A 14,395-nucleotide genomic window follows, 5' to 3' on the forward strand; every position below is an offset into this window, starting at 1 on the left:
TAAATTTAGATCATTTTAATCTCTAATATGCTATAACACAATGCAATTGCTGAAGAATAATCAAATTTAATAGACAATCTGTCTGGAGCGAGATCTCTAACCCAATGACCCCGGTGGCTCTTCCCTTCTTTGTGGATGAAACCATGAGCGAGAGGAATGATCTTTCAGAATACATTTTTCACACAAAACAATATCATTGTGATATGAATCTGCATACATTTGGCAACATGCAGTAAAAGACGACGATTAAGAATTATAAATCTTTTATTGTGCATGGATCCGTCTGTAGATATCATGACAATACAGACACACTTTAGATACATATATATGATTATACATTTCCTATCTGATAACATTTTAAAGTGATATGTCTGGTAGTATGTATACTATAACAAATTTTTGTTTTGGAATGTACGGTGTATGAGGTAACTGCAAACATTAAAATTACATAAAAATGGTCTCATTTTTTGTGCATATTTTATTGATTTTTTTGTCGTTTTTCTTTCTCCCGAGAACCAAACGCCTACCATGGTGGGGAGATGTTAAAATGGCACAATTTGCAATTACATTGTATCACTATCAAAAATAGGAATTTGAGATTTTTTTTTTCTTCCCTTCAATGACAAACAGAAGACATTTGCAGAATATCTATTAGACCAAATCATGTAATTCATTTTCATTCAAGACTTCTTGCAAGGTACCTGTAGTTGTTAACTGTTGTTGACAGCACTCATATGCCCATAACCAAAGCACAAAACACGAAACCCTACGACCGGAACGTCATGCTGTCGTCACGCAGCGTTGACAATCAGTCACAAGACTTTAACACACAGAGAAAAAGGCAAAATTTTCGATTTCACAGGAAGTACATGTAGGATTAACACAATTCATTACTGCGGTTTGCGTTTTGTTTCTTGCGCTTTTCTTAATTTCTTTGCTGGACAGAATTAACTTAAAGGTTGTATTTTCCACATAAAAAAATAAAATTCAAACGTGTGATTTAAACAAGGAAAAAAACCAAATCAAAACATATCTGAAAATATTTAGTCATATATTCAATAATCTCGAGATTACATCAAAAAAGAATATTGCTAAAAGTAAAAGGTTAACAATGTGATAATTTGGTTTCTAAAACTAAACAACCCCCTCCCCCGAAAAATGACCAATAGAGAAATTAAGAAAATACTATATGACTTTTGAAATCATGATTATTGTCAGAATGAACCATTTCAAGAACAAATTTTGTGGTACTACATTTTTTAAAAACAGCCAAAACACATTGAGGGCTTGCACAACTGGAGAACATGATCCATAAAACGCATCACAAGATCAAGACGCATTCAATAAGTATTTTTTTTTTCTCTTCTCACTAAGGTGCAAAGGTAACGACTGAAGGAAAGGTTTCCGAGAAAGCGTACATTGTTTGTGCTGAACGACAATATTTTGGAGCAAAGCAGCTGCTTGATTGTAAAAACAAGCTACAGTATACGTACATGATAGTAAAAATAACTATTAAGCTGAGTTAGTTTGGTATTCATAGTCATAGTCTTACTCCCCATACTAAGCCAGAATCTCAGGTCCTCGTATCATACTGTACAAAAATATACTAACATTTCTCTAGTTATTTTTGCATCCTTTACACATTCTGAACATCAAAAAAAGTTCTGAGGAAAGTGCTAAATCAACGTTTCGCTAATTCGAGCGGTATCGGTCTCGCCTCCCCTTCCTTTATCTCCCCGGGGATCGTTCGGGACCCCCCCCTCGCTGACGGTGTAGTCACTGGCCCTCAAGTCCCAGGCCCAAGATAGCAAACCGGTGAGCGGCGCGACCACCGAGCTAGCTTTGGAACACTGAACGAAACTTACACTCGACAGTTTACAACTGAAATTATACGTATAAATAACATAAAGACTACAGCTACACAAATAAATGAAGTGGTACGATGAGTACGCGACGAGCGCTAAGCTTCGCTGCTGATCCTTCAATAAATCGCACTCCCGAGTCCGTCGGGGGAAGGGAACGGCGCTCTTTTGCGCAGAAGGCGAGCGAGAAAGATAGAACGATAGATTGGGTGAAGTGATTCTACAACTTCCTTTTCTCGATCCTTCCCTTCAAGCGGCTCCTCGACGCTTGCGCCTGGAAACGGAAATAAAGAAACGAAAACAAACATCAACAAACCAAACTCGCTTTGAACGATGTAGCGCGGCAACCGAGGCTCATTCGATCACGAAGTACTGGATGGCGACCGCGATGAGGATGGAGGTCACGGCCAGGAGGGCGATGATGAGGAAAGAAAACTGTTCGTCCGTCAGGCTGCGTTTTGGCTTCTGGGCCTCGGCCGCTTTGGACCCCGTGGCGCCGGAGGCCCCGGGGGTGTCGATGCGAGGCGGGAGCAGGATGACGGTGGAGCTGTAGGGCCCGATGATCTCGGGGGCGTCCTGGCACTGCCGGACGGCGCAGACGCGAAACCGGTAGTCCGTGGACAAGCTCAAGTTGGGGAGCTGGAAGGAAGTGGCGGAGCCCCTGTAGATCTGAGAGGATTGGAGACGAAAATTAAAAATGAGTATGTTGCAAAAAATTCACACATTTTATGTGGATTATTATATAAACACGACACTACCGTTCAAAAGTTTGGAGTCAGTAAGAATTTTTGTTGTTTCGTGTTTTTTTTTATGTTGTCTGCCATTCTTACCAAGGCTGGATTTAGTTGATTAAAAACAATAATGTTGTGAAGCATTATTACAAATCTTAAATATCGGTTTTGTATTTTAATTAGTGCTGGGCAACGATTAAGCGTGATTGATCGCATCTATAATAAAAGTTTGTGTTTACATAATATATGTGTGTGTGTACTGTGTATAATTATTTTGTATATAAATACACACATATGCATGTATATACTATATATATTTATTCATAATTTTATATTATATATAAATATAAATATTTTATATATTAATAAAACATTTTTCTTAAATATATACATGAATGTGTGTGTATTTATATATACAGAATAATTATACACAGTACAAACATATATTATATAAACACAAACCTAATATAAAAAATAAAATAAAATTATAATTTAATATTCCTGTGATCAAAGCTGAACTTTCAGCATCATTCCTCCAGTCTTCACTGTCACATGATCCTTAAGAAATCATTCTAATATGCCGGTTTGATGCTGAAGAAACTTTTCTTAATATTATGTTGTCAATATTATCAATGTTGAAAACCGTTGTGCTGCTTCAAAACTTTGTCAAAATTTAATACATTTCTTATACATCTATACTGACCCCAAATTTGTGTAATGTAGTGCATATAATAACATAATAACAACATAATTATATTTTTTGTATTTAAAATAGTATGGCATTTTTGCATTTAACAGAAGTATTGTCACATATCGAAAACAATCATGATTTGCTAAGACCTCAAATTTGCGTATTTTTGAATATATCAGTAATCAGCATATAGGCCAATATTCAGCACTGCATTCGTGTCTAAAAGACATTATACTGAGGAGAAAAGAACTGATGAAGTCTATTGTAAAGATGCAGATGTGTAGGGAGGGAGAGAAATAATACGCCTGGAGAACATGAATATGCGCATAAGAAGTCGTGCACGTGTGTGTGGGCTGCATCGACACACACAGACAAGCGTCCCATCACGCCTGCAGTCTCCCACAGTGCGTCTCAGCAGGAGGCGATGAGTCAGAGCCAGCGAGACTGCTTTACCCTTCCACTGCGCTCATTTCTACAGTCACTCACAGGCCGCCAGCGCAGGTGCTCTCGCTACAGGGCTCTCAACTTAAATCAAACATATCTGTCGGGTCCCGTCTGACACATAGTATTTCCAGTGACAATTAAATTCAATACTGCAAATTCAGAGATCTGGGTGATGCGTTCACCCGGCTCTCCAGCGGGCCCCTTAGCACCCACATTTGAAGGGACGGTTTACCCTAAAATGAAATTTCTATTCATTTATTCCCCATGTCTTTTCAAAACCATATGATTGAGATGGAGAAAAGGAGATATTTTGCAGAATGTTTAAGTAGCTTTTTTTTTTCTTTTTTTTTTTGAAGCAATATGCTTTGTGGAAGTAACAGACCAAATTTTAAGTCCGTCAAATCTTAGGTTAGGGTTAGGTTCTCATGCATTTTGTGATCAATTGTAACGAGTTTAAATGTTTTGAATAAAGCACAACAGAAATTTCAGAGCTACAGCTAAAGTTATTTCAGTAAATAGCAAAAGCTTGTGGTCTGTTTCTCACTCAAAGCTATCACATGACAGCTGGGACATTCTTCGCTTGGATGAAATCTGAGAACTTTCTGCCTCTCCATTGACAGCTAACACAACTAACACTTCAAAAAGTTCATAAAGAGATCGTAAAACTAATCCATTTTAATTGAGCAGTTCGGTCCAAATTTACTGAACAGACTCAATCACTTTATATGATGAACAGATTTAATTTAGGCCTTTGTTCTCTTTTAAACATTCATCAGCGAATATAATCAGAAGCTCGACTGAAGACTGAACCTCATTGGTTCTCACAGAAGCTCAAACATGCTGCGTAACACACAGAAATGTTGTGTAACACACAGAAATGTTGTGTAACACACAGAAATGAACCTCATTGGTTCTCGCAGAAGCTCAAACGTGCTGCGTAACACACAGAAATGTTGTGTAACACACAGAAATGTTGTGTAACACACAGAAATGTTGTGTAACACATAAATGAACCTCATTGGTTCTCGCAGAAGCTCAAAAATGCTGCGTAACACACAGACATGTTGTGTAACACACATAAATGAACCTCATTGGTTCTCGCAGAAGCTCAAACATGCTGCGTAACACACAGAAATGTTGTGTAACACACAGAAATGTTGTGTAAGACACAGAAATTAACCTTATTGGTTCTCGCAGAAGCTCAAACATGCTGCGTAACACACAGAAATGTTGTGTAACACACAGAAATGTTGTGTAACACAGAAATGAACCTCATTGGTTCTCGCAGAAGCTCAAACATGCTGCGTAACACACAGAAATGTTGTGTAACACACAGAAATGTTGTGTAAGACACAGAAATTAACCTTATTGGTTCTCGCAGAAGCTCAAACATGCTGCGTAACACACAGAAATGTTGTGTAACACACAGAAATGTTGTGTAACACACAGAAATGTTGTGTAACACATAAATGAACCTCATTGGTTCTCGCAGAAGCTCAAACATGCTGCGTAACACACAGACATGTTGTGTAACACACATAAATGAACCTCATTGGTTCTCGCAGAAGCTCAAACATGCTGCGTAACACACAGAAATGTTGTGTAACACACATAAATGAACCTCATTGGTTCTCGCAGAAGCTCAAACATGCTGCGTAACACAGAAATGTTGTGTAACACACAGAAATGTTGTGTAACACACATAAATGAACCTCATTGGTTCTCGCAGAAGCTCAAACATGCTGCGTAACACACAGAAATGTTGTGTAACACACAGAAATGTTGTGTAACACACATAAATGAACCTCATTGGTTCTCGCAGAAGCTCAAACATGCTGCGTAACACACAGAAATGTTGTGTAACACACAGAAATGTTGTGTAAGACACAGAAATGAACCTCATTGGTTCTCGCAGAAGCTCAAACATGCTGCGTAACACACAGAAATGTTGTGTAACACAGAAATGAACCTCATTGGTTCTCGCAGAAGCTCAAACGTGCTGCGTAACACACAGAAATGTTGTGTAACACACAGAAATGAACCTCATTGGTTCTCGCAGAAGCTCAAACGTGCTGCGTAACACACAGAAATGTTGTGTAACACACAGAAATGAACCTCATTGGTTCTCGCAGAAGCTCAAACGTGCTGCGTAACACACAGAAATGTTGTGTAAGACACAGAAATGAACCTCATTGGTTCTCGCAGAAGCTCAAACATGCTGCGTAACACACAGAAATGTTGTGTAACACAGAAATGAACCTCATTGGTTCTCGCAGAAGCTCAAACGTGCTGCGTAACACACAGAAATGTTGTGTAACACACAGAAATGAACCTCATTGGTTCTCGCAGAAGCTCAAACGTGCTGCGTAACACACAGAAATGTTGTGTAACACACAGAAATGAACCTCATTGGTTCTCGCAGAAGCTCAAACGTGCTGCGTAACACACAGAAATGTTGTGTGTAACACACACATTGGTTCTCGCACATTAAGCGAACATGCTTGAGCTTCCGTTTACCACATCTGATGAGTGCGTTGATGAATGTTTGTATGTGAATAAAAGCCTAAATTCAATGTTCATCATATAAAGTGAAAATTTGGACTAAACCACTCGAGTCTAAACCAAACTAAACGCAACTACCACGTTTGGACTAAACCAAACGTGGTAGTTGCGTTAGCTGTTTATTAAGGGACAAAGCTCTCAGATTTCACCAAAAAGACCTTGACTTGTGTTCCGAAGATGAACGAACATCGTACGGGTAAGTAATTAATGACAGATTTTTCATTTTTGGGTGAACTAACCCTTTAAGCACCAACCCTAGTAATTCTATTCCATCTTAACCTTTATGGTGGCGTTGCTAAACCGAGGTTATGAGGGCCATTCTCACAACATGATGTCAGAATATAGATCATGTACAATCAAAGCACAAATTTCAGTGGCTAGATTTGATCTGGCCCTAACATTACGTGTAATAACTGTCACTAAGCCTTCCAGTAATGACCACTTGATCGCCATTATGCTATAATAATATTCCTGGACTCAACACCTGCTGTCTGCTGAGCGCCGTGACCTCTGTGTGATGATGTGCTCACATGTGGGGACCAACATTAGAGACGCTTTGGCCTCACAGTGCAGAGATACTGTAATCGAGATGCTGTATTGAGGTTTTTTGGTGTTTGGTGAGCTACTGAAAATTGCACATGGAGGTGATAGTGTGGTGTAGGTACCTGTTTGAACTCAGAATTTCCCTGCATGCTTTGCAAACAGTAGATGACTGGATCTCCCTTCATAGGTGGCAGTGTCTCCCAGCTCACCTCGCACGACTCGTCCACGCGCTCCACGCGAGGAGCTGAAGGGAGATGATGAGATGATGAGAACAAACCCATGTACAAATGTGGAACATTAAGTGTTTTTTTATTTACTTCATTATTTCTTCCCATTCAAATAATTGAATACATTATACAAATAAACATTTTCTTTAATAGACGTTTTGTTTTAGAAATACTTTTTTCCCCCCAGTAATTGTTCACTTTTTCTACTTCTACTTTCTTTTCATTCAAATTTTTTATCCTTATGATAATACGCAACAAATCACTTAAATAAAAACAATAACCAACAAGTACATAACTAGGCACTTGTATACAAACTTGTACTTGTATTTCACACACACACAATTCTGATCTTTTTCATTTGATATTAAGGTAAAATATGACCTGATGATGTTCATGACAGGTTTTGTGAGATACATGAGGTAACCCAAACTCGAGTGTTTAAAAACAAGCAAAAAACGAAGTTTCTGTGTTGCGTGTGTGTGTGTCGGTACCTTTCAGGGGTGCAGGTGGGGAGAGGGGGGTGGTGAAGGTGTAAACAGTGGAGAAGGGCCCCTCGCCCGCCTCGTTAAAGGCCTGGATGCGGAACGCGTACGAGGTAGACTCATTTAGCCTCTGCACTTTGTGAGTGTGACAGGGTCCTTTATACAAGGATATAAACCTTCAGGAAGAGACGTTACCAGAGAGAGAACCAGAGACAATGTTATAAGGCTGAACTCTATAAAGCCACGAAACACACGATATTACAAACCTATAATAAATGAGGGATTTTCAAAACAGACTTGAAGGCAGACCTACACAAATCTGAGTGAGTTTCAAATACATAAATAAATGTGTAAATCTGTAAGTTTAAAAAAAAAAAAATGCGTTTGAAAGAAGTCTCTATTCGCTAAGAAATACAGTAAAAACAGTAATACTGTAAAATATGATTACGATTTACAGTAACCGTTTTCTTTTTTAATAGGTTTTGCGTTTTAAGAGTTTTAGTTGCATTTGATTGTTTTTGTTAGCCTTTCCAGTAGAAACATTGCAGAAATAGAGAAGATTAATGCGTCAAAGCCGTAACCAAACCTAAATAGTGATGAAAGCCAAAATATTAAACGTCACAGATGTATATTTACTTAGGAATCCACTATTTTGTAGATGAGGGTCAAAATGTCAATTTTCACCTGAGATTTGGAGCCAATTTACAGGGGTGTAAAAATGACTACAGAGATTGGTAGGTGTATTAGTTAAATCTGTTGACTTTAGCCATCTTTGTTGCATTATATGCAACTGTTCAAATATGTCAAAAAGCACTTCTTGCGTTTTTTGCCCCAGGTTTGCATGCCTGTAACTCATAAAGTATTAAAGATATCTTAAAATCCTTTAATATTCTGGTTCTTAAACTTTCCTTTTGGTGTCTTTATTCTAAAGGCCCTCGATGGTTCAATCCCGGCTCCATCAGTTGTCATGCCTGTAACTCTAAAAGTATTCAAGATATCTTAAAGCAACACAAAGGAACTTTTCCTCAGCGGTCGCCCTACAGGTTGGAAGCGGAATAGTCCATTACCGCTGTCGTAAATAATTTAGCCTACCGCTGCCTACTGTCGCACGCGCACACTCGCTGTTTATTTATTAATGGCACACATCCCAACCTGCAAGAAGTCATTTCAGGGAGGTATATCTTGGTGACTGGATTGTTGTCTGCGGGTTGACTAGCTTTCGTGAGGCACACTTGCAAGGTCTCTCGCTCTCTCCCTCTCTGCCGTGCTCGCGCTATGTATGTTATGCGCGCAGTATGTTCTGTCTCTGTCTTCGATTACGGCAGATTTGAACTAATTTTCGGGCATCAGGGAGACGCTATCAATATGCGGGAGACTCCCGGGAGACTTGGGATGTCTGCAATGGCCACAGACAATTTGAGGAAGTGGTGGGGGAAGTGACGTATGCCGTAAAGCAGTCGAGTTTTGTAGTTCTTTTTGTGCTTGGGTTCCTACCCGAAACCCGAAGTTACATAGTGCGAGTAAAAGCGATACAGACCACGTCAGGCGATGGCAGACGTGTCATTTAACCTATTTTAAGTCGATGTACCATCACAAGGGTCTTAGAAATATATTATGAAGGTTGAAAAACTACATATAGTGTTACTTTAATATCCTTGAATTTTACCCATTTTCAATGATCAAGAACCAAATATCGGTAACTGAAACTAGAGATGTATCTTGGTTTTTCTCAGCAATTGAATACAACACACCTCTCAGAGTTCCAAAAACAAACATTTTTCTGAAGTTTAATTCAAGAAGTGTTAAAGATATCTAAATGTCCTTTTAGATTCTCGTTCTTATGAAACTTTTCTTTTGGAATCTTTATTTTTAAGGCCCTATATGGTTCAATCCATATTGAACCATATGCGCATGACGTCACCGTCGGCCGGCGTGAATGCGGTCACGCCCACAAGTGGCAAAAAGACCGAGCGGCAGCATTTGTATTCAGCGTGAATGCCGTGAAAAACACACAAAACACATCTAAAACGGGAAAGAGCTTAGCGATTGACTGTACAACTAGATTTGACCAGAAATCTGAGGTACTGTATATTTTTACAGACTGCAAAAAGCTACAGAACAGACTATATTCTGCATAATTGGATGTTTTTAAATAAACACTGACAACAAAAACTATACAAGTTTTAGGGCTGGACGATATGATGATATACAGTATAACTTTAATGTAAGTGATCACTCGGATTTAGACCTATCTATATTGTATTTATATAAAACGTTTACAGGCAAATTTTCTTAATTTATTTCCCCGGCGTCGAAATCAGGCACATATAAATGTCAGGAAACACGATTCCTGCTGCATGTCAATATCCATGGATCACTGGATCTTTGATGAGTTGTAAGGAACACTATATCGAGTCCAACTTTTCGTTTAAACTGATAATAGTTTGTTTTACTCGCGTTTTTTGCAGTTTCCCCTATTAACTCCAGTCACGCAGCAGCTCTTTTGCCACTCAGTCCGGCTGAGGGGGGCGTGTTCCGGCGGGGAAGTGACGTTAATGCATTCCCTCTATTGGGATGTCAATGCGGTAACGTGTCATTACGATACTCTGTATTTAGTAGCTTCAGAAACTGTTAAATGAACAAAACACCATCTTCTAAATATCCCTAAAACTGATTCAAATATAGATTATTGTACACGTTAGAGAGCAAGTTAAAGTGCCTCAACCATTTTCAGTGGATTTTTGGTACTCAGAGAGTTACTGTATGTTTTTGCAATTCTTTTAATTGAGGGAAACGAGATCCATTTCTAGTTTAAACATTATTTATTCTTCAGACATTCCTCTTCAAATGCAATCAGCTGTTGTCAATCATTGAACATTGGTAAAATTCAACAATTTGAACATGGAGCTGCTTTGAGCTCCTCATATCTATGGGACTGAACTTTATAGGACCTTGAAAATAAAGATTCCAAAAGAAAAGTGTATTGAGAATGAGAATCTAAAAGGATATTAAGCTATCTTTAATACTTTTAGAGTTACAGGCATGCAAACTTCGGAAAAGGAATATTTATGGCACTCAGACAGGAATGTTCAATGCAATTGAGTTGATAAAAAAAACAAAAAAAAACAACACGAGATACATCTCTAGTTTCAACATTATTTGTTCGTCAGATATTCCTATTTAAAAGGAAAAAGTATCAGCTGTTTGCAAACTGACCCACATTTGGTTTTTGACCACTGAAAATGTGTACAATTGAGCAAATCTCTCATGGCGTAAATATCAAATTACTCATGGAGTAAATATCTGTGTAATATCTGAGTAAATGTCCATATCTCTGGCATTGAACCATATTGGGCCTTTAAAATGACGATTCCAAAAGAAATGTTTGTTGAGAACCAGAATCCAGCGTTCACACTTATTGAAATGAACCGCCCTAACAGAGCAATCGCACCAGAGCTCGTTTTAATCGAAACAAACATGCCAAGCGTGAACACACCCATATAAACATTTAGTTTATACTCGCATAAACTCAAATAACTCGTGTTATTTCATTGCTTTGAATAAACAATTTAATGCGGTGCATTATTATTTTGCTCATTTCACCCTCTTGTGGCCTCAGGAGACAAGCCCAAAGCTGTTCTCCCTAACTAAAATTATGCGTGTAAATTTGAATTGAATTAGTAATATTTAAGTCTAATTTTTTTGACCGCCCTAATCAGTTTCTTTGGTAAATAAATTTGTGATAAGACTGCCTTCGACTTTTCTACACCCACATATCCAGAAAATGTACTCGTGAAGATTTCACTTTCAAAGTAAAATTATAAATTGTCCACAAAATTATTTCAAATCGACAATTTCCTGAGCATCAAGATCCTCCATAAAGATACATATGTCATCAAGACATCTATACGTGGAAGAAAAGGATTTACATATCTATTAAATACATAATGCTAAAAAATACACACAAATAAGTTGGCATAATTTGTGGCAAAAATCGCTCCCATTGCAAAACGCTAAAGCGGGGATAAAAATGTAAATAGTTATATTTCAAGACATAAGAAGTGACATCGCCTCAACACCAAACTTACGGACTCCAAGAATGGTAATGTATAATTGGCTGATTTTAACAAAGGCACAAATAATGCAGCAACTTACCTCCCATTTCTATCCTCCATTTGGAGATGGTACTGTAGGGAATCGGTGGGCTGGGCCTTGGCCGGGCCGTCGCCCCACTTGAGCCTGAGGGTCTGGTGGCTGGAGGCGGTGCACTCCAGACGGGGAGGGAGGGGTGGCAGTGGCTTGGTCTTCAGTTTAAAGGTGTGACTAAAGGGTCCTGCACCCAGACTATTCAGAGCCTGGATCCTTATCCTTCAAACACACACACACCAGATTCATTCAGTCACAGCTGGGCGTATTATAGCTTGGACTTTTTTAAAAAGAAAATATGCCCACCAAGGCTGCATTTATTTGATAAAAAAAAACCCTCAAACAGCAATAATGTGAAATATTACTACAATTTAGAAAAACGGTTTTTGATGTGATTACATTTTATTACATGATTCTTCAGAAATCACTCTAATATGATGATTTGATGCTCAAGAAACATTTGTTATTATTATCAATGTGAAAGAGTTTTTGCTGCTTAATATTTTTGTAAAAACCATGATACATTAATCGATGAATAGAAAGTTCAAAAGTTTTTACGATTTAATGCATTCTTGGTGAATACAAATATTAAGTTGTACCCTAAACTTTTTAATGTATAGCATATCTCGATTTTCACAAAAATATTAAGCAGCAAAAACTCTTTCACATTGATAATAATAACAAATGTTTCTTGAGCATCAAATCATCATATTAGAGTGATTTCTGAAGGATCATGTGACACTGAAGACTGGAGTAATGATGCTGAAAATACAGCTTTAATCACAGGAATAAATTACACTTTAAAGCTGTTGGTTTTATTTGGTGTGATTAATTCTGAAAAAACAAAAACATGTTAAACTTAAAATTAACGCTTTTAACGCACCCTGCCCCGGGCCCAGACCTGTACGTCATCTTACATTGCGTGCAGTCTAGTTACGTAAATAACGTAGAAGCCTAAAATTCTACTAAAATTCAAGATATAAGGGCGAAATATGCCCCTCTATGGGTTATTGTCTTATATTTGTATCCTATGACATAGTTTACCAATATCACACGAGCAAGAGTGCTGTTTATTTTACCAATAGTATATATATATATATATATATATATATATATATATATATATATAAGGGGGTGGGCGATATGACCAAAATCTTATATCGTGACATGAGTAATTAATTTCACAATAACAATATATATCAAGATATATACATAATCGTTCATACATTTGCAAAAACAGCCTATACTGGTCCCACAGTAAGTTTGCTGCTGCCAGTGTTTTGTGCCACAGATGTCGTTGTACCTGTAGGTGGTGTCGGGCTGCAGGTTCTGGAGGATGTATTTGGTTACGGGCCCTGTAAGGATGGGTTGTTTCTCTCCCAGGTCGATCAGGTAAGACGTGATCTCTGACCCGTGATCGCACGGCGCCTCCCAGCGCAGCCCGAGGCAGGTGGACGGAGAGTAGAGGAGAGGAGTGGCCTCTTCATCCTCCTCTTCCTCCTCCTCCTCCTCCTCATCACCCCTCTCCGCAGTCCTGCACTCCACTCTCATCTCGGACTCGCGGAGAGCGTGGACACTGCTGACCGTCGCTGGCACAGAGCAGGGCGTCTGGCAGAACACAGCGTCGCTGAAGAGCCCCACACCGGCGACATTCACCGCCTGAGGCACAAATCACAGTCAGCGACTAGAGGTTCAACAGGCCTGACGAGAACAACATCAAATAAACCTTTCATCTTTAACCCTCAGTTCATGCAAAGACACAGCAAACGGGTTTAGAAAACTAAACAAACAGCAAATTCAAGAAAACAAAAGTAAAAGCTAAATAAAAAGCAAAAACAAAACAAAAAGCAAATGCAAAAAAATGATTGAACAAAGCAAAACAAAAATCAAATACAAGAAAACAAAAAGCAAAATAAATAAAAAACTAAATAATAGGCATAAATCACACTTAGTGAGTGACTAGAGTTTGAACAGGCCTGACGAGAACATCAAATAAACCTTTCATCTTTAACCTTCAGTTCATGCAAAGATGGAGCAAAAGTGTTAGAAAACTAAACAAAAAGCAAATTCAAGAAAACAAAACAAAAAGCAAATACAAGACAACAAAACAAAAAGCAAATACAAGAAAACAAAACAAAAAGCAAATACAAGACAACAAAACAAAAAGCAAATACAAGAAAACAAAACAAAAAGCAAATACAAGAAAACTAAACAAAAAGCAAATACAAGAAAACTAAACAAAAAGCAAATACAAGAAAACATAACAAAAAGCTAAATAAAAAGCAAAAACAAAACAAAAAGCAAATGCATCAATCACACAGTCAGTGAGTGACTAGTTTGAACAGGCCTGACAAGAACATCAAATACACCTTTAATCTTTAACCTTCATTTAGTGCATTCTAGCAAAGTCAGCAGAAAACTCATCAAGACTAATTAACAGTAGATGATGCACTGAAAACGAATGTATTAACAGATTCTAATTATTGAAACGACACACGATTTCAAACTCAGTTCCTAAGACTGAATTAGACATGTATCGCTCTTGTGAATCTGAAGTAACAGTCAGGGATTGAGCATATTTTTTATATAATTACAAACTGTACAAGGAACAAAATTTCAGCCAACAATTAGTAGACAACAGCCCTCGATACAGTAATAAAGAGCTATTTCTTATAGCCCACAAAAAAATAAATAAAATCTATATGTG

The 14,395-nt window shown here is 38.0% G+C and overlaps 1 protein-coding gene across 5 annotated transcripts in view; it reads right to left on the reverse strand.

The window, feature by feature from the left end:
• Window positions 1-246: 246 nt before the first annotated feature.
• fndc3a (fibronectin type III domain containing 3A) overlaps window positions 247-14,395 on the reverse strand; it is a 96,489-nt gene continuing 82,340 nt past the window's right edge. For all 5 annotated transcript variants that reach the window (XM_056266013.1, XM_056266011.1, XM_056266015.1 and 2 more), the window contains 5 exons: window positions 12,992-13,347; window positions 11,698-11,910; window positions 7,552-7,718; window positions 6,956-7,077; window positions 247-2,531 (listed from right to left, as the gene is read on the reverse strand). In XM_056266013.1, the coding sequence (XP_056121988.1) occupies window positions 2,217-2,531; window positions 6,956-7,077; window positions 7,552-7,718; window positions 11,698-11,910; window positions 12,992-13,347 (1,173 nt within the window). In that variant the 3' untranslated portion in view covers window positions 247-2,216. The remainder of the gene's footprint in view (window positions 2,532-6,955; window positions 7,078-7,551; window positions 7,719-11,697; window positions 11,911-12,991; window positions 13,348-14,395) is intronic.

This window comes from Rhinichthys klamathensis, unplaced genomic scaffold (assembly GCF_029890125.1).
Source record: "Rhinichthys klamathensis goyatoka isolate OS25496 unplaced genomic scaffold, OSU_Roscu_1.1 h1tg000243l_1, whole genome shotgun sequence".
Lineage (NCBI taxonomy): Eukaryota > Metazoa > Chordata > Actinopteri > Cypriniformes > Leuciscidae > Rhinichthys > Rhinichthys klamathensis.